The 27647-nt window shown below is 40.7% G+C and overlaps 1 protein-coding gene across 1 annotated transcript in view; it reads left to right on the top strand.

Annotated features, from left to right (window-relative positions):
• The window catches only part of LOC140714945 (transmembrane protein 94-like), a 113494-nt gene that overhangs the window by 50271 nt on the left and 35576 nt on the right, over window positions 1-27647 (top strand). The window contains exons 6-15 of the mRNA XM_073026635.1: window positions 2861-3012; window positions 4421-4523; window positions 9479-9565; window positions 11373-11489; window positions 12459-12515; window positions 13840-13944; window positions 22254-22427; window positions 23416-23619; window positions 23888-24203; window positions 27370-27543. Of these exons, the coding sequence (XP_072882736.1) occupies window positions 2861-3012; window positions 4421-4523; window positions 9479-9565; window positions 11373-11489; window positions 12459-12515; window positions 13840-13944; window positions 22254-22427; window positions 23416-23619; window positions 23888-24203; window positions 27370-27543 (1489 nt within the window). The remainder of the gene's footprint in view (window positions 1-2860; window positions 3013-4420; window positions 4524-9478; window positions 9566-11372; window positions 11490-12458; window positions 12516-13839; window positions 13945-22253; window positions 22428-23415; window positions 23620-23887; window positions 24204-27369; window positions 27544-27647) is intronic.

Genomic DNA, 27647 nt, shown 5'->3' with positions numbered 1-27647 from the left:
AAACCACTGCGTTGCTTAGTAATAACTGTAGCTTTCATTGAGGCAGGACCTTCACGTGCTCCATTATTCTCTCTTTATCCTTTAAAATTGTTCCAATCGTTGACAGACTGTAACCTAATGCTTTTCCAATGATCAATGGCATTTCACCTCTTTCTGATCGCTTTATTGTTTCCACTTATTTTCAATTTTGATCGTTTTCCAGAACAGAAACACTGTGGGCAGCGGGTCCCGAGCTCCGCCAGGTCCTAAAGTCCACCGATTTGAACATCCACGGTTTTTGGTATCCACGAGGGGTTCCAGAACCAATCCTCCACAGAAAAGGAGGGCCTACTGTACTTCAGTATTCACTATAGAAAAGGATCTTGATGATTGTAGTGATGACTTGCAGTAGACTGAAAAGTTTGAGCATGTAGATATTAAGAAAGAGGATATGCTGGAACTTTTGGAAAGCATCAAGTTGGATAAGTCACTGGGACCGGATGAGGTGTACCCCAGGCTACTGTGGGAGGCAAGGGAGGAGATTGCTGAGCCTCTGGCGATGATCATTGCATCATCAATGGGGACAGGAGAGGTCCCGCAGGATTGGAGGGTTGTGGATATTGTTCCTTTATTCAAGAAAAGGAATAGAGATAGCCCAGGAAATTATAGACCAGTGAATCTTCCCTCAGTGGTTGGTAAGTTGATGGAGAAGATCCTGAGAGGCAGGATTTATGAACATTTGGAGAGGTATAATATGATTAGGAGTAGTCTCATGGTTTTGTCAAGGGCAGGTCGTGCCTTACAAGCCTGATAGAATTTTTTGAGGATGTGACCAGACACATTTGTGAAGGAAGAGCAGTAGATGTTGTGTATATGGATTTCAGCAAGGCATTTGATAAGGTACCCCATGCAAGGCTTATTGAGAAAGTAAGGGGGCATGGGATCCAAGGGGACATTGCTTTGTGGATCCAGAACTGGCTTGCCCACAGAAGGCAAAGAGTGGTTGTAGACGGGTCATATTCTGCATGCAGGTTGGTTACCAGTGGGGTGCCTCAGTGATCTGTTCTGGGACCCTTACTCTTCGTGATTGTTATAAATGACCTGGATGAGGAAGTGGAGGGATGGGTTCGTAAATTTGCTGATGACACAAAGGTTGGGGGTGTTGTGGATAGTGTGGAGGGCTGTCAGAGGTTACAGCGGGACATTGATAGAATGCAAAACTGGGCTGAGAAGTGGCAGATGGAGTTTAACCCAGATAAGTGTGAAGTGGTTCATTTTGGTAGGTCAAATATGATGGCAGAATATATTAATGGTAAGACTCTTGACAGTGTGGAGGATCAGAGGGATCTTGGGGTCCGAGTCCATAGGACACTCAAAACAGCTGCGCAGGTTGTCTGTGTGGTTAAGAAGGCCTTCATCAATCGTGGATTTGAATTTAGCAGCTGAGAGGCTATATAGGACCCTGGTCGGACCCTACTTGGAGTACTGTGCTCAGTTCTGGTTGCGTCACTACAGGAAGGATGTGAAAGCCATAGAAAGGGTGCAGAGGAAATTTACAAGGATGTTGCCTGGATTGGGGGGCATGCCTTATGAAGGCAGGTTGCGTGAACTTGGCCTTTTCTCCTTGGAGCGACGGAAGTTGAGAGGTGACCTGATAGAGGTGTATAAGATGATGAGAGGCATTGATCATGTGGATAGTCAAAGGCTTTTTCCCGGAGCTGAAGTGGTTGCCACAAGAGGACACACATTTAAGGTGCTGGGGAGTAGGTACAGAGGAGATGTCAGGGGTAAGTTTTTTTACTCAAGAGTGGTGAGTGCATGGAATGGGCTGCTGGCAATGGTGCTGGAGGTGGATACGATAGGGTCTTTTAAGAGACTTTTGGATATGTACATGGAGCTTAGTAAAATCGAGGGCTGTATGTAAGCCTAGTAACTTCTAAGGTAGGGACATGTTTGGCACAACTTTGTGGGCCGTAGGGCCTGTATTGTGCTGTAGGTTTTCTGTTTTTTTTATGAGCCAGTCTTTAAAATAGAAGGCATATTCATTTAGGTCAGAGTTGTGGTGTAGTTCTTTGAGGGGTTCAAGCCTTTGGAAGCAGTGTTAAGGTAGTGATGTATTGGTATTTCAGTTAATGTATGAAAAATTGTGGGTAGATCATTTATTTGACTAAATGATGGAACAGCTTTGCAGGGCAAAGTAGCTTATTACCAGTTTTTAAGTTTGTTTAAAAAAAACTGCAGTGGGGCATGGATAGGCTTGTGGAACCTGCTGATTGCTGATACTTGTGTTAAAATGTGCAGTCACTTTTGACATTAGGATTATGAAAGGAAGTAAATTTAATATAACTTTTGAGAGAAGACTTTGCCCAGATATTCAGGCACAGAAATGTTTCCATTCCAGAATACAAGGACATTGATGTTAAAAACTTTTACATCTAAAGTAATGTCTTTTATCATTTTAGTGACTTAGCCTAAACTAATTTTGTCTGCATATAAAATTGAAAAGATGCAATGTAAATTCATTAGTATGTTATAGATGAAGGAATACAGTTGCAGAAATTGAAATATGTGGGTTGATTGAGCCGTGTGACTGTAGGATTTTCTGGAAGTTATTGGTAATGGTTTACTTTCAGTCTTGAGTGAAACAAATTTAAAGCATGATCAGATAAATATTGTCATCAGAATCTCTGAACAGCACCCTGATGAAAGGAAGTGAATATTGCAAAACGTGTTAACGTGACAGAAGTGAATATTGTTCCCTGAACATCAAGAAGTAGATTGCTTAATATGACTGTATTTTATTAACATTAGTGATAACAGCTAACAATGTGTATCATTTATCTTTCTTCTTTGTGTCTGTTGCCGTTTTTTCTTGGAGCAGGATGACAAGCACATAGTACTGGAACCTGGTGATTTGTTTCCACCATTCTCTCCCCCACCAACACCCCGAGGAAAAGGAAAGAAAGGGCCCGAGGTTCCTCAACAGCATAGGCTCTTCAGAGTAGTGAGGACTCCAGTTCTTGAAAATGTTAGGTATGAGAAGTTAGTTACTCGTGTGTGAGTGAAAGTACTTCAATTTCATCTGTCAGCCTAGAGTGACTTTGTGGAATACACTAAGTTTTACAGTCACTATTTATGTATTTGATATTTGATATCTAAGTTTTTCTCTGACAAATATTATTGTATAAAGATGACTGCAGGACATAAAATAAGAAATCTGATCTGCATGCGGCTGCAGTAGACAATGCAAAACCTTGTACCTTGGATAAACAAGGAGTTGATTACATAAGCAATGCTCATGCTAAGTAGCTATATTTATCCTTTTAATTATTGTGTTGTATTGGAGAATTTATAGTTAACCAGGTGTGCAGTGTTTTTTTTAGTACAGCATGTAAGGTAGTAAATTAATTACAACAATGCTTATTAATAAACTTGACACTGGAGAATCGGTAGTTATTGTTAATTGTGTGACCCTCACAATGGAGTGGGTTTTAGCAATAATTAAAGTGAAGCACAATATCTTAATTTATTAAACCCAGATCACTTCCGCTTGGTGCATGTGTATTATTGTGGAAGTGGTGTTATAAGTGAGGGCTGTGTATACATAAAGCTGTGTTGTTCTGAGTTAACAAGTGGGTGGAAGAGAGAAGCCTGTTTCTTGAGCGTTTGGGCAGTGAGGTTGATGAAACATTTGCTCCCTTTCAGAAATGGATCATAAAGGGTACTGTACTCACTATATAGAGTAGGCCATGGAAAGTTCTAGATCATATGCTGTCAAAGAATAGAGGAGGCTCTAGACTAATCAGTACAGAGAGTAGCTGCAGGTAATGCAGGTAACAGAATAGTTCCAGCTCATGGTTCTGAGTATGGGGAATTCTATAAATTATTGTACTGTATGGTAATGGACTTCTGTGCAGTACTGAATGAATCCTAATATAAATTAAACTTTTAGACTATGTAATATAGAACTGATTAAGGAGCAGTGTGGACCAAGTTATATGATGCAAGAGACCGCAGATGTTTGAATCTAGATATCCATAGAGGAAAATGGACAGTCAACATTTCAGATAAAGATCTTTCTTCTGTACTGTCCTTTTCCCTCTGCAGGTGCTGCTTGACCTGTTGAGTTCTTCCAAGCAATGTATTGTTTAGTTAATAGTGCACTGTATAGAAGTCACTTAAACAGTTTGTTATTCTAGCTTTTGTGTCATTAATAGTACAGGGCTGTGTTATTTCAGTCCTGCTTTGTTGTCATCATAATTGAATTAATTGTCCACTGTGTAGGTAAGTGGCGAAAAAAAACCCAAAGAGGTGTTGATGAACCAGTGAAAGTGAATAGATTGAAGGGGTATGGGGAAGTAGTGGAATAAGTCGTACACAGGATTTGATTGTGTTTGCCTGCACGGCATCATCTTGGTGTTGGTTGTGTTTTGCCTATCAGGCAGAGTTTGGATCTGGCGCTCTCTCGACCGGTCACTGCACTCGATAACGAACGCTACACAGTGCAATCAGCGATGGAAAAATACACTGTTCCTTGTGTTCTGGTAAGTTCTATCACATCAGTTTACAATACAGAGATGGAGAACTACTTCTACGTTGTAGGAAAATGGCTTGAACACTCATTCAACTGCCAGCAGGGATGCAATGTATTTCAAAATGTTGCATATTGTGCTCATTTAATATTTCTTTGTTACCAGAGTATTTCTCTCTCTCCCCTAAGACAGGGAAAAGTTAAAATTCCAGCTTCCAAACCTGTTTTCCAGGTTTTCATTGTATCCTTTAGTGTGCATAGCCAAAGGACCATTTGAATCCAAAATAGCAGGCCTCCTTGTTTCACAGCAGACTAGATATATAACATGTATATTTCAAGTATTTTTTTCTCTTTGCATTAATTTTTGCTAAGGAGTGGTGCAGTTGTGTAGCAAGTGAAACTACTGCCTCACAGCTCCATTAATCCAGGATTTCTTCTGACCTCAGTTCTGTCTATGTGGAGTTTGCATGGTCTCCCTGGGGTGGTATGTGTTTCTTCTAGATTTCCTCCCACATTCCAATAGCCTGCTACTTGGTAGGTTAATTGACCATCAATTTATCCCAGTAGATGGAAGGACATTTAATGTGTAAAGAGAATACAGGCAGTCCCCAGGTTATGACAGAGTTCCGATTCTGAGAACTATTTATAAGCTGAAATGAAAAGAAACCACATGTGGGAGAGGATCAGAGAAACAGCCGTGTTGGGAGAGTGAGCAGGCTCAGGAAGAGTGGCTTTCAGCCAGTTTCATTGACTCAATCAGTGGGTCTGCTCAGTTCAATCAGGTCCCGATTGTAGTTAGGAATGGGATGAGAAGGGACACGAAATATCCTATTCCAACTGGCAGAAGATGTATGCAGCATCTGACAAGTTAGTCATTTTATTCCCAGTTGGAGCTGTGGATTATAGGAATATAAGTGAAGGGATTGGAATGGAAGGCACTGTTCCAAAGCTCAAAAGTTATGAAAATGACTAGTAATGTTTTAAGTTGGTCAGGCAGTTTAGGCTGAAATATGATTTGGTGTTTTGACTGCAAACAGCTGTTGAAAATCATTGTCAGCAATGGGAAAAATACAAAGAGAAGATAGGGGTTATGGTCCGCAAATGTTCCCTGTAAAATGAAAGCAAGTGTGCCCAATTCTATGCAATTGAGGAACATAAAGATGAGGCATAAAACAGGAAGATTTTTATTAGTACTGAGCTCTCAGCACTATAGAAGGCCTAGTGTTGCATTGAGGGTGCAGAGGTGAAATTAAAATGTCAAGCAAAAATTAGGAAATACAGGTAAAATCAAGGAAGACTACTTTTGGTTTAAATAGAGAAAAGTAAAAATAAAGAGAATAGTAGTTCCTATTTGAGACGGAAATCTATGTGAAGACAGAAAATGTAGATATTTCTAAGCAAATATTTTGAACTGCTGAAGAGGGGTTGATTATACAAACATTGACATTGAGCAAGAAGCAATGGAAATGATGAGCAGAGTGTTCTTCATTTCAAGCTGGTATTAGAAGATGGCTAATGTATGATTTTTTTTGTAAATTGGCCTCTACTTTGCATCAGTGTTAGGCATTTTAATGGGTTCTGAGAGATAGCATAATATTTACGAAGGTCATTCAATATTGGCTTGTTAAGAGTGAGCATATCTGAGCTTAATTAACTTTTAGGACTTGACAATTAATGAGTACCGGGCACTTGGTATACTCTGTGTACATACTTGCATAACATTTGTTAAATCCAGACTGTCAGAGTTATGAAAATGTGAAAGTGCAAGGAGTCCTTGAAAATAGCATTGGATTCAAAATTGGCTGTTCGATACAGTAAAAAGAAGCAAACAAGACTAGGTGGTGTGGGGATTTACAGGGCCCATTAAGGTCCCCTTCTTGTAGTTATACTGTAGGGGTCATATATGAGATGTTTACTTGTACGATTGATAGTAAAGAAAGTGGCAAATTTAATTCTATCTTGGAAAGTGTGATAACAAACAGCATAAGGGAATTGTTGAATGGTTGGCCGTTTGGGAGTATAGATGAAAGTGGATTGTGTAGTGATGCCTAAAGAAAAGTATAGACTGTAGAATCTTGATATTTATTGCAGAGACAGAAATTAAACATTTAGCATGTGTGGATGGTACATGGAGGTCCAGAACTTGCTGTTATGGTAGAGAAAAACCCACACCACGTTTAAAAAGGACCTGCAGTAAGGCTTTAACTGACATGATTGCATATCTTGAGCCAGGTAGTGGGGAATTTGAAATAGCTCAGTTTTTGTCTAACGTGGATGTGATGGTCTCTGTAAACTTCTGAAACCCAAAACTCAAAGCCTGAATATGACCACTGATTTTGTGGTACAGTTTCACATTGAGTGTGTGTGTTTTTTTCCCTTCCTTTCTCCCTCTCACATCCGGCTGAGACTTGTGCCTTTCATGGTCTGGATCAGTTCCGTAGTGTTTCCTTGGAGACGTCTACAGATTAAAATAACCTACCCATCAAGCTAAGGAATGCAGTGCTAATCCTTCTAATAAAGGCTAAGTTCTTGATTGGTTATAAACATGATTTTATTTTATGCTGTAAAATTGCATTGGGTTGGAAACATTTTGAGTTAGTGATCTCATTGCTATAATTGGGACAGCACAGTAGCATAGCAGGTAGCATAACATTTAATAGTGCAACTGTAAATTTGGGATTCAATTCTCACCACTGCCTCTAAGGAGTTGGTTCAGTCTACCCATTACAGTGTGGGTTTCCTTCGGGTGCTCTGTTTCCTGCCACATTCCAAAGATACGTGAGTTAGGGTTAGTAAGTTGTGGGCATGCTGTGTTGGCGACGGAAGCGCGATGACACTTGTGGGCTGTCCCAGCATATCTCGCACTGTTGGTTTTTGACGTATGCGACCTATTTCACTTCATGCTTCACTGTGCGTGTGACAAATAAAACTAATCATTATCTTTAATTCTTAATGACTATTAATGGAAACTGTCAGATTTGTTGAAATTAAAACTAAGAGTCATTATAGTGTGGAATTCTGGGAAAAAAATGTATCCAGAAAGTTTAGGATGTTAAGGTCATTGTGTGGAGTAGTTAGGACATCTGATATAGATCTACACACAAGGTAGGGGGGAACAGCATGTGTGTATTGTTAAATGCATGTCTCTAGAGGCTTATGTTCAGCAGGAAACACATAAATCAATTTATGTGCTGAACTGAGTTTTTATGCGGCTTAGTAGTGATGGTACAATTGTCAACTGTCACGGCTTATCACTTGGCTCAGATTGAAGGAAGATTGCTTTTGGATCACTATGTTCTGGATCTTGTACTCTCCCCAGAAAACAAATATAAAAATCCACACCACCTCTGGAGTTCTGAGGGAGTATTACATTGTTATTCTTTGACATGACGCATTGTATTGCATGCTCTCTCAGCAGTTGACATTATTTTGCACAGTCTACACAAAATGGGAGAGGAACTCAGCAGGTCAGACAACATCTATGGAGGGAAATACACAGTCGATGTTTCAGACGAAGAAAGGAAAGGAATGGGGGGAAGCTAGAATGAGGTGTGGAGGGGGGAGGACTTGCCCATCACCTCCCTCCCTTTATTCCATGGTCCACTGTCCTTTCCTATCAGATTCTTTTTCAGCCCTCTACTTCTTAGACCTATCACCACCTGCTTCTCACATAATCACCCACCCTCAATTCCCCCTCACATGGTCACGTGTACTCTTTACTTTCTTACCTTCTAATTGTTGTCTCTCCCTTGATCCTTTCTGGTCCTGATGAAGAGTCTCAATCTGAACTGCTTATTTCCCTCCTTAGATGCTGCCTGACTTGCTGAGTTCCTCTAGCATTTTGTGTCTCATTCAGGATTTCCAGCATCAGCAAAATCTGTTGTCTCTGACATTATTTTGGTGAATATCATATTTTTCGTTAATGCAGTAGGTGAACTGGTTTCCCAGTGTTCTTTTTGAAGCATTTACATCCAAACTGTAAAAGGTAAAAATATAGTTTTGCCCAGATGCAAGGCTAAAATTCAAAGCAAATAGAGATTTTGTGCAGCCTCATTCTTGGAGGATATAGTCTGCTGTTGATTTGCGCTGCGGTCGAGTAAGACTGACCATAAATAGAAGTGTTCCAATGCTAGTTGCAGTGTGCATTATAATGTGTCCGCAACTCAAGTGAAATAACTAGTGTGTTATATCTTGATGCCTCCTTTGGTCAGGGTTGACCACTGTCTGGATACACAAGCCTGGGCAGTACAATATAAAGAGCAAGCTGTTGCCCATGTAGCAAGCTCCTCTCCTCTCCTCCCCTCCCCCCCCCAATGTATCTGATGAACCCAAAGGAAGAGCAGAGACTGATACAGGATGGCACCAGCTGCACTGCAGGAGTTTCCAGTCGGCATTGAACTCAATGTAGGACAGCCTTAGGAACTCTGATTCTGGACTTTTCCCCTTGGCTTTACTCCCAAAGCCTTCCACTAGGCTGCAGAGTTTCCCTTCTCCTAAATGAGCTGCCAACCACAGTTAATGAGCCCCATCTGCCCAAAGTGACTGGTTATAAGGTGCCAGCAACCTTCCTTTGCCCCTTCTCATGTCAGTAAAAACAGTTCCACAGCTAAGCCACATGTGGAGGCCGGAACTGGACTTGGTTGTCAGAGACTATTTGAGGTGCACTTGTTGGGAGCATTTAATAAGTTAGTGGGTGCTTATTTCCATTACCCCCCTCCCCCAGCTATAATAACCTAAGGAACCTTGATTATATCATTGCAGAATAAATGATGAGGGGTATTAATTGCAAATGTCTGGTGAAGTTTCATCGAGCGGTTAAATTTCTAACATGATTTAAAATAATGCTGAAATCAGTTTCATAATTGGTCTTGGTTAGTTTGGCCAGCAATTGGGTTCTCCTACCTTGTAGTATGATGAAGGGTTTCTTATTAATAGGGATTTTTATCGACAGTTTTTTTTTTGTTGTAGGTTGCATTTCTGATTACAAATACTGTGCGGTTTGCACTTGATGCTCCTGGAATAAGCAACTGGAAATTTACCTTCTTCCAACTTCAGGTAATCTTATCTTTAAGTTGCGGTAAAGCTTGTGCTATTCTTGATAATCCCGAAGTTTGGCATTTAATGTCTCCCAGCAAGTCTTAAGTGCATTATTTGTTGGGCTGTTATTTCAGTGGTTTGCTCATAAGCCACACTGCACAGAAAGGTATAACATCAGTTTTTAAGGCAAATGAATCTCTGAGTCCTGTATCTCTAGATCACATACATAACGGAGGATTTCATACTGCTGCTGTTAGGGGCAAATATGAGGAGCTCAGTATATCCTGATTAATTTAACCCAGCTAAAATAAAATTAACTTTATTGTGAGATATATTTGAGAGCTAACTGGCAGTTATTTGTGTGTTTATATGCCAGTCTCTGTAATTCATTGTTTTTAGATGTGTTACGAACCCCGTAACTGGGTTACTTACCAGCAAAGATAGAGAGGTCCGTTGAAGTCTGATGGTACTATTTTTAACAGTATTTATTAGTAAAAATACACAAAAATAATATCAATGCAAACATACAGATAATAACGTCGTCAATACTAAATCTAAAAGTGCGGGTATAATAATAATCAATAAGAAATAGCTCTATCGTTGTCTAGGGGATAATGTATTGTCCGATGGAAATATAAAAGTCACTCAGTTCATACAGGCTTCAGCCTTTGGGGACCGCTGGGTTTTCAATTGTTGGAGAGAGAGAGAGGGTTTGAGAATAGAAACTTGCCAGCTTTCCTTTATCCGCTCTTGATCCGTATTCGTCCTTTAGCGAGGCCGTTCCGTGGAGGACTTGTCATCCGGGCAAGGATGGACACAAACACAAGCCTCCACCGGTCTCATACGTTTCTCCTGGTGTGTCTAAAGGGGTTGTTCCCCAGACCCTCTTTTATCCTTACGGGGTCTCAGATGTCAATCAGGTTGGGATGATGCAATCCCTCAACCAGCCCACTCTGGTCATTCCCTGAGGGCTTCAATGAATAGTACAGTACTCAATACACAATTCCGTCTCCAAGAGACAATAGCCGTTATCAATGGTTCCGCCTTGCTGAAGCCAGGAGACATTCCAACCCCTGTGTATTCTGGACGTCTCTCTCTCTCTTTTCCTGGGTCCCAGACCCAAATTAATAGCGATCTTGCGATTCTCAAAAAGGAGGGGGCTACTTTGTATCCTTCGGCCCCTCAGAGTTGTGGCACATTCGTAACAGATGTATTTTGAAGATTTTTAAAGTTTAACTGGAGACTCTTTAGTTACGGTGTCCTGATATTCTTTTTGTGCCTGTCTGCCTGCATGTTTGTTGACTAGTCTTTGAGGCAGCTCTTATCATTTTTTATATGTGTCCCAAGATCTCAGAAAGGAGGACTTTCTGGGTTAACTAGGTAGGATTTGCCTCTGGTAATCCAATATCAGGTTCTGAATTTGTGAATTTTTACAACTGAGCCATTTTGAGGCATTAAGAACTAATCGTACTGAAGTCCTCTTGAAGATGGCAGATATATTTTTGCTAAAGGATATTAATGATCAGAATGCTTTAACTTTTTAGAATAATGTTCTCTGTTATTGGCGGAGAATAACTAATCTAATTAATTGACATTAAATCCAATTATTTTTGTAGTGTATATGAACCTGTGTTCGGATCAATACCTTAAGAATGCTATTCCCAAGACATAACATCACTACTGAGTTGTCTCCTGCTTGTATCCTTGCTTCCGTAATAATTTCCATTCACAAGTGATGCTGTTTGCTGATTTTGATCTTAATGGGGACATGTGTGTGTATTGAAGAAGATAATTATAGTTTGCAATGATTATTTTTTATGTTTAGGTGAATGGCGTTCTGCCAATTCTTCCCTTGTTCTTCCCTGTGGTGTGGGTGTTGGTCACAGCCTATGGAGAAGCTAGAGTTCTGGCACAGTTCAGCAAGGCTCCTCCTGTTGGCCTGGTAAGTTTTCTCCTGTCTCAAACAGTGGATGCCAATATCTTAGATAGGTGCAGAGGAGGCCAAAGCTTGCTGACATCATTTTAAACAAACTTTTAATAGCCTTTCTTGATGAACATTCAAAATAGTTAAAGCTTTTGTGGATATAGCTATATAAATTTAGATCTGCTTTGTGACATCATTGCTCATTAATTAAATTGATACAGAAAATTTGTTGTATTTGTGGGATGAAAATATATCCCTAGATCAGGCAGGAATGTCTATTCAAGGATGCTGTGATAGTTTGTCAAAGTTCTTGGACCTGATAAGGAGTGTATCTGAATGTGTTTATATTGTGTGGAGTTTATAGTTCCACCGTCTGGTCGTGAAGGGTGCTATGTGAGTAGCCTGTGTTGGGTGTTAATCCCAGATTGCCTGAACTTGCTGAATTTTAGGAATCCCAAAAGGTAACTTCTTCAAGATGGAAGATTAATATATTTTCGATAATGTGTTCAGGTTAATAATGTGTACAGTGCAGGAGCAGGCTATTCTGATTCAAGTTGATATACAAATGCAAAATAATAGAAATGCTCAGCAGGTCTAATAGTGTCAGTGGAGATAGAAAAAGTGAATTAACTCATTAGGACAATTGCCTTTTGTCAGTCAAGCTTATTATCATATGGACAAGTGCATGTATCCATGGGTGCAGTGAAAACTTATTTGCAGCGTCAACACAGGCACATAACATCAAATAAGCAGCATTCAACAGAAAAATAAATTATATACAATATTTTACATGAAAATGTAATTTGAACAAAAAATGCCCATTTTGGTGCAAATTAGTCAGATTCTTTGTGTTGCACTGCTAAACTGTAGCTAAATATAATGTAGATTACTAATTTAACCATTGATCACTAGTTTTGATACTCCATGTTACTGGGGTGTGAGTTCAGTAATTCAACTTGCTATTTACTGATGTTTCTTTCCATGCAGTTGGCGAAATTCTCGGAGGATACACTCAGCAGTTACACAGAAGTGGTTTCCTCAAAGGTAGAGTCTTTTGGTTACACCAAGCTCCAGGCTTTCTTGGGTTCTGAATCTACATTCATCTGATGCAATCTTTCATTTAGGTTTTGTTGTGAAGCAAAGCATGTGTTGTAGAAGATGGGGTGAAGAAATATGTATTTCTCAATAATACTTGGTATTTTCCTTGACAACTATTACCAACCTTGTATTTCAGTCAGATTCATATTTCATTCTGTGTGCTCTTGTTTTCCTTGTATCCAACCAAGTTGGTTGCTGACAATCTTACTGGGATGTAAAGTGCCTGTGGTTAAAACCCTTCTGCAAGTGTGGCAGTGTGGTGACCAATTACAATGTGGAATTTAATTTCTCATTCTATCCAGAATTGTCATTTGAACAGTGTGAAATCACATGTCTGCCACAAGAGCTATGGCCTTGGACAGAGCATTGAAAAATTGCATAAATTATTTATCAGATTTTATAATGTTGCCCATTTATACCTCTGTGAATGGCTAAACCCCTACTGTAATCCTTCCTCCCTGGGATCAAGCTCTTGGATTACCCATGGAGGAAGGAACTTTTTCTTTTAAAAAATGGTCCTAAACCAAGTTAAGATTTTGACATTTCTTATATTTTATTTTGGAATTGCTAATGCACTTCAGCTAGATGCCAGCTCCAGCTGTCTGGTTGTTTAAATATTTTTGATATTATTTTACAGACTGAAAGAAATCAAGGAAGATAATGTGATGTGACCTACCTATGCAACTGCTTTGATTGCATTTTTTCTTATATTTGGAACGAGAAAGAAAAATGTGTAATATCATACTCATAATGAGGATGTCTGTGGGAACTTTATAAACAATATTCTGCATAATCTCTTACAATTTTCTCCTCATTACTCAGTCAAGTTTCTGGAATATATTTTGCTAGTTCTGCAGAATAAGGGGCAAAAGAATGCTGTTTTAAATTATGAGCAGCCCTGTTCTTGAGTTTAGAGCTATCCAGATAATGACATGGAGAGAGCATTTGTGAGAATGATTTGCAAAAGAAGTGTTGATGGATTTAGAGTGATTGGCTTGAGCCAAGGGATTGGGTGCTGCAGTCTGAATGGAGAGGCTGTGAACTGAAGGGGATCTGGTGATCATCAAAGGGGAGGCAGGAGCCTGCATTTTCCACTTTTTCTATGGGAAATGCAATAGCTGTTGAATAACCATAATATAAATTTCCCAAATATTTCAGTAATGCAGATATTTTGTATGTGCACCAGAATGTTTTTTTTTTGAGGGGGGGGGGGCAGGAATGCTCCTGTTTTCTGTTCTGTACTTGGTTAAATATTGATCTTCCACAACAGGAAATGATGCTCTGTATTTGGAGTCACTTCTGGTCACTACTGCGAGGAAAATCTCTTACCCTCTGCTACACTTCTAGTCTGCTTCAGAACTTGGGCTCTGTAACGGTCAGTACATTTATCTGAGCATGTTGTAAAATTGGTGTAATTAACTCACATTTTTTTATGACATAAGCCATTTGGTCTGTCAGATCTTTGCTAGCTGTCACAATATTTTCATCAGTTCCATTGCCCCATATATTTCCCTGTAACCTATCTCAAGTGCCTTCGGATTTTGCTGCTATCCTGGAAGCACTGTTTACATTAGCTAATAGCCCAACAACCCGTAAATATGAAGGAACTGGAGCACCTGGGAAAAAACTAACTAATCACAGGGAAAATATGATAACTCCATAGGAAAGAAATCCAAAATCATAATTTCATCCCCATTTCTAGGAGTTGTAATGATGTTCTTTGAACATAGAACATAGAATAGTACAGCACAGTACAGGCCCTTCGACTCACAATGCTGTGCCGACCCTTAAACCCTGCCTCCCATATAACCCTCAACCTTAAATTCCTCCATATACCTGTCTAGTAGTCTCTTAAATTTCACTAGTGTGTCTGCCTCCACCACTGACTCAGGCAGTGCATTCCATGCACCAACCACTCTGAGTAAAAAACCTTCCTCTAATATCCCCCTTGAACTTTGCTCCCATTACCTTGAAGCCATCTCCTCTTGTATTGAGCAGTGGTGCCCTGGGGAAGAGGCGCTGGCTATCCACTCTATCTATTCCTCTTAATATCTTGTATACCTTTTATCATGTCTTCTCTCATCCTCCATCTCTCCAGAGAGTAAAGCTTCATTCAGCTGCGTCATTACCCCGCGACTCTTAAATTCTATCCCTCGACTTATGAAAGCTAACACTCCATAAGCTTTCTTAACTACCCTATCTACCTGTGAGGAACTTTCAGGAATCTGTGGACATGTACCCCCAGATCCCTCTGCTCCTCCTCACTACCAAGTATCCTGCCATTTACTTCGTACTCTGCCTTGGAGTTTGTCCTTCCAAAGTGTACCACCTCACACTTCTCCTGGTTGAACTCCATCCGCCACTTCTCAACCCACATCTGCAGCCTATCAATGACTCTCTGCAATCTTCGACAATCCTCAACACTTTTCACAACACCACCGACCTTTGTGTTGTCTGCAAACTTGCCAACTCACCCTTCTACTCCCACATCCTGGTTGTTAATAAAAATCATGAAAAGTAGAGGTCTGAGAACCAATCCTTGTGGGACACCACTAGTCACAACCCTCCAATCTGAATGTACTCCCTCTACCACGACCCTCTGCTTTCTGCAGGCAAGCCAATTCTGAATCCACCTGGCCAAACTTCCCTGGATCCCATGCCTTCTGACTTTCTGAATAAGCCTACCGTGTGGTACCTTGTCAAATGGCTTACTAAAATCCATGTAGATCCCATCCACTGCAATACCCTCATCTATATGCCTGGTCACCTCAAAGAACTCTTATCAGACTAGTTAGACACGATCTGCCCTTCACAAAGCCATGCTGACTGACCCTGATCAGACCATGATTCTCTAAATGCCCATAGAGTCTATCTCGAAGAATCTTTTCCAACAGCTTTCCCACCACAGATGTAAGGCTCACTGGTCTGTAATTACCCGGACTATCCCTTCTACCTTTTTTGAACAAGGGGGCAACATTTGCCTCCCTCCAATCCTCCGGTACCATTCCCGTGGACAACGAGGACATAAAGATCCTAGCCAGAGGCTCAGCAATCTCTTCCCTCGCCTCGTGGAGCAGCCTGGGGAATATTTCGTCAGGCCCCAGGGACTTATCTGTCCTAATGTATTTTAACAACTCCAACACCACCTCTCCCTTAATATCAACATGTTCCAGAACATCAACCTCACCCATATTGTCCTCACCATCATCAAGTTCCCTGTCATTGGTGAATACTGAACAGAAGTATTCATTGAGGACCTTGTTCACTTCCACAGCCTCCAGGCACATCTTCCCACCTTTATCTCTAATCGGTCCTATCTTCACTCCTGTCAACCTTTTGTTCTTCACATAATTGAAAAATGCCTTGGGGTTTTCCTTTACTCTACTCACCAAGGCCTTCTCATGCCCCCTTCTCGCTCTCCACAGCCCCTTCTTAAGCTTCTTTCTTGCTACCCTATATTCCTCAATAGACTCAACTGATCCTTGCTTCCTAAACTTCACATATGCTGCCTTCTTCCATCTGACTAGCTTCTCCACCTCACTTGTGGTTCCTTCACCCTACCATTCTTTATCTTCCTCTACGGACAAATTTATCCCTAACATCCTGCAAGAGATCCCTAAACATCGACCACATGTCCATAGTACATTTCCCTGCAAAAACATTATCCCATTTCACACCTGCAAATTCTAGCCTTATAGCCTCATAATTTGCCCTTCCCCAATCAAAAATTTTCCTGTCCTTTCTGATTCTGTCCTTTTCCATGATCATGTTAAAGGCCTTTTGTTATATGATCATTGAGAAATCAGCAAATAAATTATCTTTTGCTTATTTTAATTTTAGTGGAAGAGGTAAAACACCAGTATATTGTAAGAAAGTTTGTTTAAGTGGCATTGGTTAAAAATGTTTTTATCAAGCAGTGTAGACATGCTTGTTTCTGTGCTGCTGGAGCCATAACACTGTCCATCTTTACCAATGAGCACTTATGATAGGCCGGCTGGTGGCGTAGTGGCATCAGCGCTGGACTTTGGAGCAAAGGCTCCCGAGTTTGAATGCAGCTGGCTCCAAAAACCTAGAGAGGGATGGGCTCCGGCAGTTTTCAGATGCCCCAGTCATGCATTATGAGCAATCATCAAAAAGATCGGTGCAAAAAGCTTGTTATTACGGCGCCCCAACGACTCCACCAGGAGTTGAAGACGGATGGACGGGCGCGCGCGCACACACACACATGCCAGTTTAGCAGATATGATTTCAGATTCTGTGGATATTTTGCTTTATTGATATTATTTGTGTATGTTACTCAAATAATATCTGAATTATTACCTTTTACAAGCAAATGCTAACTCTAAATGGAGTGTTCCTGAACAGATGGTTCCTCTGGCATATCTAATCTTTGTATGTCAGTAATTTGCCTTCCAGAGAAGGTTGCTACTAAAGTAAAAAAACTCAGTTTTTGCATGTTATATCTGCTTTGAATGTTACATTTCACTTTGATATTCTTTAGGTCTCTGTCTACTCTGTCATTAGCATGCAAGATTCCACTTGTGCCAGAATCAGGTTTAGTATCACTGGCACGTGCAGTGAAATTTGTTGTTTTGAGGTAGCAGTACATTACAATACTTAATATTTTAAAAAAAAATTACAGTAAGAGTATATATTAATTAAACAAAAAGTGCAAAAAAAGGAAAAGAAATAGTGATATATTCATGGATTCATTGTCCATTCAGAAATCTGACGGCAGAGGGGAAGAAGCTGTTCCTGAAACATTGAGTATGTGTCTTCAGGCTCCTGTACCACCTCCTTGATGGTAGAAATGAGAACAAAGCATATCCTGGATAATGTGGGTGAATGCTGCCTTTTTGAGGCATTGTCTTTTGAAGGTGTCTTTGATGGTGCTGGCTGAGTTTGTAAGTGGTTTATGATGCAGCTTTTTTTATCCTGTGAAATGGCCCCTCCAAAAGAGTCTGTGATGCAACCAGTTAGAATGCTCTCCAGGGTACATCTGCAAGTATCTTTGGTGGCAAACCAAATCTCCTCAAGCAACTAATGAAATATAATTGCTGTCATGCCTTTTTTCTAATTGCATCAATGTGTTGATCCCAGGATAGATCTTCATGCTGCTCGCCCTTTCCACTGCTGGTCCCACGATAAGAACTGGTGCGTGTACCCTTGACTCCCCTTCCTGAAATCTACAATCAATCCTTGGTGTTGCTGATGTTGAGTGCAAGGTGGTTGTCACAAACTCAACCAGCTGATCTGTCTTGCTCCTCTACGCCACCTAGTCACCATCTGAAATTCAATAGTTGTGTTATTGGCAAATTTATAGATACTGTTTGAGCTGTGCCTAGCCACACAGTCATGGGTGTAGAGAAAGTACCTCAGTGGACTAAGCATGCATCCTTGAGGTGTGCCAATATTGATAGTCTGTGCATATTGAAATAACATCATCTCGCTGACAGTGGTCTCCCATTGAAAAAGTCGAGGATCCAGTTATAGAGAGAGGTATAGAGGCCCAGATTGTGGACCTCTATAGGTTGGACAATACCCGGATGGAATATAAGGTGTTGCTTCTCCACCCTGAGGGTGGCCTCATCCTGGCACAAGAGGAGACCACGGACCAACATGTTGGAATGAGAATAGGCATTAAAATGTTTGTCCACTTGTAAGTCACCTTTGTGGCAGATAGTATGGAGATGCTCGATGAATTGGGATAAGTACCTGAAGGGAGTTAGTGGGGAGGGACAAATGGACAAGGGAATCGTGGAGAGAGTGACCCCTGCAGAAAGTGGAGATACAATTAGTGGTAGGATCCCTTTGGAGATGGTGGAAGTTGCAGAGAATGTGTTGGATGCAGAGGTTGATGGGGTGGTATGTAAGAACAAGAGGGACTCTATCACTATTAAGATGGTGGGAAGATGGAGTGAGTGCTGATGTATGGGAAATAGGGAGGATGTGGATGAGGGCAGCATCAATGATAGAGGGAGGGAAACCCTGATTTTAAAAGATGGAGGAGATGCCCTTGAATGGAAAGCCGTGTCCTGGGAACAGATGCAGCGGTGGTGAAGAAACTGAGAAGAGATTCTAGCTATGACCAACCTCAGAGCACTTCATTATAGTAGATGTGTGTGCCACTGGGGTGATGATTGTTGAGGCAGCTCATGTTGCTCTTGAGCATTGGTATGATTGTTGCCCTTCTGAAATGGGTGGGAACCTCAGAATGCAGCAGTGAGAGACTGAAGATGTCCTTGAACACTCCTGCCAGATAGTTGGCGCATTTTCACTACCAGGTATGCCACAGGACCTGATACCTTGTGTGGGTTCACCCTTTTGAAAGAGGTTCTGATGTCGGTCTCAGAGACAGATCATAAGGTCACCAGATGCTGCCGGGATTCACCTGGGTGTAGTTTTTTTATTCTTTTCAAAGTGTGCATAAAAGGTGCTGAGCTCACCCGGGAGTAAATTACCACAGCCATTCATGATGTTAGCTTTTACTGTGTAGGCTTGTTAATTTCCTTTCCTTTATCAAGGTCATTAAAAATTCTTTACTTGCGACATGGCAATTATCAATTTGGCATACTGTCTTCATTCCTCATGATATGGCTTCCCTTGTATTAAGTACACTTTGGGTCCGCTTTGCTAACACCTGTGTTTAGTCTCCATTTTTGTGACTGCCTCCATTTTATTGCCTGTCACTTCAATTCTCTATGCTTTCTCCTCTTGGTCTTGATTAATGAAGCTGAAGGCACATTATCTCATCGTTCTGTGAAGCACTTTCAAGCTTGCAACCCAACACTAGGTTTAGCAATTTTTGAATCATTAGCACTGCTCCAATTTTACTATGGTGGGACCTGGTCAAGATTCCATTGTCATTACTTATTTTGAGGTAATCGTTGTTACCCTTGGACAACACAATTTTCATGATAATATTGGAAGGCAGAATTTGCAGAGAAAGATCATATTAATATTTCAGCTTGAGAATCTTTAATCAGACTTGGGAAACATTAATTTGTGGCAAATTGTTAGCATTCCATCGGTGGGAAATTGTGGGGGATAGGTGATGGGTGGCTAGCAGATGAGGCTAAGTCAATACTCTTTAAAGGGGAAGGATAATCATGTGAAAAATGCTCAAATATAGGACTGAGAATTTTGCTGCTTTTGCTACTTGCCATCATTTGTGGAATTCAAGTCAAGTCACTTTTATTGTCATTTTGACCATAACTGCTATGTACAGTACATAGTAAAAATGGGACAAAGTTTTTCAGGACCTTGGTGTTACATGACACAGTACAAAAACTAGACTGAACTATGTAAAAAAAAAAAGCAACAGCTACACTAGACTACAGACCTACCCAGGACTGCATAAAGTGCACAAAACAGTGCAGACATTACAATAAATAATAAACAGGACAATAGGGCAGTAAGGTGTCAGTCCAGGCTCTGGGTATTGAGGAGTCTGATAGCCTGGGGGAAGAAACTGTTACATAGTCTGGTCGTGAGAGCCCAAATGCTTCAGTGCCTTTTCCCAGACAGCTGGAGGGAGAAGAGTTTGTATGAGGGGTGCATGGGGTCCTTCATAATGCTGTTTACTTTGCAGATGCAGTATGTAGTGTAAATGTCTGTGATGGTGGGAAGAGATGATCTTCTCAGCTGACCTCACTATCTGCTGCAGGGTCTTGCAATCCGAGATGGTGCAATTTCCAAACGATGCAGCTGCTCAGGATGCTCTCAATACAACCCCTGTAGAATGTGATGAGGATGGGGGGTGGGAGTTCGACTTTCCTCAGCCTTCACACGAAGTAGAGATTCTGCTGGGCTTTCTTTGTTATGGAGCTGGTGTTGAGGGACCAGGTGAGATTCTCTGCTAGGTGAACACCAAGAAATTTGGTGTTCTTAACGATCTCTACCGAGGAGCAGTCAATGTTCAGCGGGGAGTGGTCGCTCCGTGCCCTCCTGAAGTCAACAACCGTCTCTTTTGTTCACATTCAGAGACAGGTTGTTGGCTCTGCACCAGTCTGTTAGCCACTGCACTTCCTCTCTGTAAGCTGACTTGTCGTTCTTTGCTGATGAGACCCACCACGGTCGTGTCATCGGCGAACTTGATGATGTGGTTCGAGCTGTGTGTTGCAGCACAGTCGTGGGTCAGCAGAGTGAACAGCAGTGTACTGAGCACACAGCTCTGGGGGGGCCCCATGCTCAGTGTGATGATGTTGGAGATGCTGCTGCTGATCTGGACTGACTGAACTCTCCCAGTCAGGAGGTTTAGGATCCAGTTACAGAGGGAGGTGTCCAGGCCCAGTAGGCTCAGCTTTCCAATCAGTTTCTGAGGGATGATTGTGTTGAATGCTGAACTGAAGTATATGAACAGCATCCAAACGTACATATCTTTTTTGTCCAGGTGGGTTAGGGCCAGGTGGAGGGTGATGGCAATGGCATTGTCTGTTGAGGGGTTGGGATGGTATGCAAACTGCAGGGGGTCCAGTGAGGGGGACAGCAGGATCTTGACCTGCCTCGTGACGAGCCTCTCGAAACACTTCATGATGATGGATGTGAGCCATTTAGGCAGGACACGTGCTGGCAGCTAAATCTGCAAGTACAGCAAATCCTTACAAATGGGGAAAAAATTGGCAGCCTGGCGATGTGGAAGTGTAGCTTTTTAATTTTGATTTAATTATGTTTTCCTTCAACTACTTTTAGCTTTGAAGGACTTTTAGCTACTGCTGCTTGCATTACTTGACTTCATGAAGTCCTTAAATATATAGTCTTTGAGAGATTGGGCAAGTAAATAGTTCATGGGTTTATTGGTATTGAGGAAAAAGACTTCAGAGCAGAAAGGTATATAGAAAAAATCCAGTAGTCTAGTTCAGATGTTTGTTTGGAATGTGAGCTGGTAGTCCAGTGTATAGCTGGGGTCTGAACTCTGAGCTGTGGCTGGTGCCAGGTTTGGGGTCAGGAATGTGGGTGGATTACAATTGGAATTAGGGTCTGGAGAAATTGTATATTCTTCGCTCCTTTTTAAACTGGATATACTAGAGATTTTATTACTACAGTGTAGCATGTAAAAAAAAATTGAAATAAGTGTTTGGCTATTGGTAAGAATAGCATCCAAAAGTGTAGTGCAACACTACCAAAGACCAAAGAGTTGCAGGATTATGTAAGTTGTACGGTAGATGGTTTCATCAGTTGGGCAGGAAAGTGAAAAATGGAATTTAATGTATAAAAATACGAGATACCGCTATTTGGGTATAACAAAATCAAAAGAATAAGCAAAAGGGAAGATATTGAACAGTGTGGAAGAGCAAATGAAGGTTGTTCTGTATGCCCAGGAATCTAAGTAGCAAGAAAGTAAAATAAGATGATATGTTGTGCTTTACTGGTTGAGACATACAATATAAGAGTAAAGGGGTTGTACAAGAACTGCATACAACACTAACTTTTCTCTAGAATGGCATGATCCTGTTATTATGTGCCCTAGTCCTAGTACTCTGCTACTCTTGAAGAATTGTCTGTGAGGCTGAGGCAATCAATGAACTTGTCACTACCTGTAAAAAAACACTTTTTCATCACTTCCTTTCAAAATCTTCCCTTTATCTAGATCATACCTGAAATTCATGTTACCATTACAGGTAGCTTGGATTTGTTCTGGTAGAAAATTCAGGTTATAATTATCATGTTAACTTGAATTGTTAGGTACTTTGCTGTGTAGACAAACAAGGAATACTGTCCTGGCCCAATCCCAGTCCGGAAACAGTTCTGTTCTTCAGTGGACGTGTGGAGCTACCCCATGACAGCCTAGAGGACCTGAAAGATGACTTATCCCTGCGATCATTTTGTCACACAGAGATGGAAGAAGAGAAGGATGAGGTAAGGTTTTTCCTGATATGTTAGAACCTGAGTTGCTGTTCAGATTGTCAGTTCTATATCTGTGTGGCCTACAGGAAACTTTAATGCTTTTACTTAAAAATTTAAAACTTCCATTTTTAAGTAAAAATAAGTTGTTATCTAAAGTGTAGATTTAAAAACACAATTTTGAAATGAGAAATGTTAGGTAATTGCAACAATGATTTTTATTAATGGATGGATAGAAGGATTGATAAGTTCATGTATTACTCAGCACCTGAGCATGCCTCACTTCCTGCATAGTGTGTTGTAAAGTATGCCTTGAATATGTTTTTGGTGCTTCTGTTTTACTCCATCTTTCATGGTACCCAGATCTGATTCTTCCCTCAGATTGCATTCATCACTAAACTTGTTTCCACATCACTTTGTGGAACAACAGATGACCTGTTGCTCTTTTCTCCATCCTTATCCTTAGCATGCTTCTAAAAATAGGTGTGGTTTGAGTAGGAATCAAACCCTGGGCTCAATGTCTGTATGATAAGTTGGATGGGCACTAAATCAATAGGGGTGTGAAACTGCTTTCAAAAAGAGCACAACATCCATTGTAACTTTTCACTGACTAAAGAGTCAAAATTACTGTCTTAGGTATTTAATTTTGTGATCTAATGTTACCATCTTGGGCGTGTCAGCATTCAGGAACTCTTAGAAGTTTTGAACAAATGGAGTAAAAATTCCAGTGGCAAGTCTGGGGCTGGAAATGAAGGGATACAGATTTCTGATTATGGCAATAAATCAGAGGGAAGATGAGAAAATATTGTTATATTCAAAATTCTATGTCTTTAAAAAGTAGAAACAAATATAATCTTAATGTAAATGGTAGTTGGATAGGTATTTAAAGAAAATAAATCGTGTATCATAAGAGCAAGGGAATGGCCACATTCAAAGACGAAGTCCTTGTATGCTTCAAAATTGTTCTAAATGAGTTGACTTTTTGACACTTAATAATTACTAGCCCAAGGAAGCTGATGCTCTGTTGCCCAACACCGGCCTGGAATTTGTAAACATTACCAATGAGGTTGGACAGGAGAAAGAGGAAAAGATTGAAAGCACTCCACGTTCGAGGAAACGTAGTGAGAATCGACAATGTAAGCATTTGTCAGGGTCCAACGTCAGCTTCAGCAAAAACATAGAAGGAGGAGAGGATGATATGACACAGGTAATGAAGATTAAAATTATCTGAGATGTATCTGGTTAACCAAGTGTTTTTATTTTTGAATGAATTTTTTATCCTAGTTTTTTGTTTAATAGCTTAAATTTGGCCAGAAGTGGCAATGGTTTATAACCCATAGATTATTTTCCAATTTAGATTGAATCTGACATCAGTTCTTTATCAGTCAACCATCTTTCTTCAGCAGACTTTGATTCCACAAGAAATGTGTCATGTGTACTAAATTCATATATATCTGATTCTGCACATATTGCAGGTGAGTGGTATTGGCGAAGACCTGGACTTGGAAGCAGAAGATTATATCTGTGATTACCACCTGGAAATGCTGAGTCTCTCACAGGACCAGCAAAACCCGGCCAGTATTCAGTTTGATGACTCGAACTGGCAACTCCATATCTCTTCGCTGAAACCATTGGGTCTCAACATCCTCCTAAACCTCTGTTATTCCACTGTTACCGAGCAAGTGTGCCGCTTCTCTGATCACTTGTCCAATATCGCCCTGCAAGAGACATCCGGCGCAGCCATGCCAGTCCATGTTCCTTGGGGGCTCTGTGAATTGGCCAGGCTCATAGGTATGGTCTAGTGTTTCTAAGGTGCCTAATAGATGTGGTAATTTTAAGATTAAACATCTGAGGATATTTAACACTTCTTGGATTTGTTATCCTAATTTTATATTTGAATATCTGCATATATGTGACACCCTGTCATTGCCATCTTTAATGAAATTTATTACATTGCATTGTACACTAATTATAATGCATAATTTAATAGTTCATTCATAATTTAAGAAAATGCAGTCGTAAACGACTGCCCAAAAATGTTGTTCTGATTTGCATGTAAAGTACTCAATTCTGGTGTTGGTGCTCAGTCCTTGGATGTAGACTTCATGTCATATTTGGTTTATAACTTATTCTTGCAGCTTGCAAACATGCTATCATTTAGAATAGTGGTCCCCAACCACCGGGCTGCGGACCAGTACCGGGCCACAAAGCATGTGCTACCAGGCCGTGAGGAAACAATATGATTTAACGATATGAGTCAGCTGCACCTTTCCTTATTCCCTGTTATGCCCACTGTTGAAGTTAAACGCACACAAGGTCATTACCCATGTGAGGTAACCAGGTGCTAAAATATTCGCAGACAACCTAATTCGGGTTCAGGGTTTCGTAAGTAGCAGAGCAGCTATCTTGCTGCGATCTACTGAAAGTCATCCCTCGAGCCAAACTTTTGTCGGCTAATAGATCCTACCTACCTACAAGGGGGGCGGGCACATCGGTCGCTGTCTCTGGACTGTGACCGCCACAGCCCCAGTACGGGGACCTCCGGCCCTTACCTTGTCCTCTCACCCCACCCACGACCAGCTACACCTGGCCAAGGCATCTGACGGTGGGCAGGTGGGATGCTGGAGTTCGGGCCCGGAGGCTGTCTATTGAGGCAATTAAGCCCTTAAAACTGCTTCGGCACCTTAAGTCCAAGCACCCCGCACTTAAAGACAAACCCTTTGAGTCTTTTAAACGGAAAAAACGTGAGCAAGTGGGATAGAAGCAAGTGCTGAGAGCCTTGAAAACTAAATTGCGGAATAAACTGGACATAAAGAATCCCTTTCAAGTATCGCTGTCTCCCATCACCCCTTGAAGCGACTGTCTTGTTGCAGGGAAACAAGCCCAGGGCCCCCACTGATTTAGCGATATTGGTGTGTTGCAATGATTCATACAAGGAAAATATGCGCTGTGTGTTTAATATCCAAAAGTTACTTAAAGTTACTTAAAATGCTATTGACTTATAAGTGATTTATAATTGACATCGCTACATTCATGCGAGGAAAATTCGCGCTATGTGTTTCAATTAAATTCGTTAGATAAACCCTTTTAGAAACTAAATTGAGCGTATTAGCCACTTCTAAGTGACTCATAGTTGACTTATCTATATTTCGGTCATGATTGACACCCCCCCCCCCCCCCCCCCACCCCCCCCACCCCCCCAACCGCCCCGGTCAGCTGGTCCACAAAAATATTGTCAATATTAAACCGGTCCGCAGTGCAGAAAAAGTTGGTGAACCCTGATTTAGAATACTAGAATACTACAGTATGTGAGAGAGAAGTTGCATATGTATTATGTTCTTGCAGATCTGGTATTTTTCAGTAGCACTGATTTATTTTTTAGAACAGTGGTTCACAACTTTTTTCTGCTTGCGGCACACTTGTGACTTTCATTTAACTCTGTGGGCCTCGTCCTCCATAGACTCTGTTAGTTGCTAAAGTTTTTCTTCGGTTAACTATACTAATTTAATATACAGTCAATATCTGTTTTCACGTATTATAGGTATTACATGTTTATTATAAAGTTACCACTGTATATGAAAACTAAAACTATTTAATAGCTCAGAATAGCAGGCTGCCCTGAAGGGTTTGAATGGTACTTTTTGCATGGTCAAGCAGGAGCAGAGACAAAGATTCACATGCCTTATTTGCATCTTCTAATATATTTTTCCATTCATTTCATTCAGGGTTCTAAATAAATTACATTCATGTATTTTTTATACTTTATATTTCAGTAATTAAGACAGGAAACTTACAGCCCATTCAGAAACTCCTGTATCCCCAGTTCCTTGTTTTTTTTCCTTATTGTTCCTACAAAATCTGGTGTGGCTTCCTGGTTGGGGGTGGCATATTCCTAGGTTGAGAACCACTGTTTTAGATGATGCAGCATTTGTATATGTTTATTGAGGAAATTTTAAGATCAGCTTAAATTTCCCAATTTTGCTTGTAGAATAGTTGGCGCTCCTTATCCACGGGTTCCGCATGCGCGAATTCAGCCAACCGCGGATCGGGGAAACCCGGAAGTTCTCTCTCCAGCACTTGTTGTTTGAGCATGTAGACTTTTTTTCTTGTCATTATTCCCTAAGCAATGCAGTATAACAACTATTTACATAGCATTTACATTGTATTAGGTATTATAAGTAATCTAGAGATGATTTAAAGTATACGGGAGGATATGCATAGGTTACCGCGGATCAGGAATCAAAAAAAAAGGAAGTTCTCTAAGTCGGAACAGGTGCATCCGGTATTATTTAGCATCAGCTAATCAAACGTTTGTCTCAGTATATAGTGTATATTTTACCTTTCTATGCATATAAAACACTTAAGTATGTATTTCAATAATTAAACCACTGTGTTGCTTAGTAATAATTGTAGCTTTCATCGGGGCAGGGCCTTCACATGCTCCATTGTTCTCACTTTATCCTTTTAAATTTTTCCGGTCGTTGACTGACTGTAGCCTAATGCTTTTCCAATGACTGATGGCGTTTTACCTCTTTCCGATCGCTTTATTATTTCCACTTTATTTTCAATCATGATTGTTTTCCAGAACAGAAACACTGCAGGCAGCGGGTCCCGAGCTCTGCTGGGTCCTAAAGTCCACTGCACTGAGACAGGTTAAATAAGCTCCGGTACTCCACCAGGTCCTAAAGTCCACCGACTTGAGTATCCGTGTATTTTGGTATCTGCGGGGGTCCTGGAACCAATCCCCCACAAATAAGGAGGGCCGACTGTATGTCTTTTATTTGCCAAAACTTGTGAATTGTGAATGAATGCAAAAGAATCTAAATATGGTGAACAATTTTCAATAAGTAACTCAAGGCAATGACCACAGCCCATAGTTGTAGGATGACCTGAGGAAGGAAGGAAAGAAGTTTTTGAAGAAAACAGAAACAAATTTAGTGTTGTTTTTTTTTTATAGGCTTTACTCCTGGTGCTAAAGAACTCTTCAAACAAGAGAATCATCTGACCATGTATCAGCTTCCAACAGCAGAAATAGTCAAAGAACCAGTAACTCGGCGACTTTTGAATGTAACCAAGAGGCGACCACCACTCAGTCATATGATTAGCCTTTTTGTTAGAGATACATTAACTGGTGAATATTAATATTAAAATACTTGAATTGTAATGTTGGAAACGTTCCTCTAGTGCTAACCTTTGCAACAAGCCATAGTAATGGGCCTCGCATTCAGATGAAAT

This window comes from Hemitrygon akajei, chromosome 22 (genome assembly GCF_048418815.1).
Source record: "Hemitrygon akajei chromosome 22, sHemAka1.3, whole genome shotgun sequence".
Classification (NCBI taxonomy): Eukaryota; Metazoa; Chordata; class Chondrichthyes; order Myliobatiformes; family Dasyatidae; genus Hemitrygon; species Hemitrygon akajei.
This window is presented reverse-complemented; position numbering and strand designations above follow the sequence as displayed.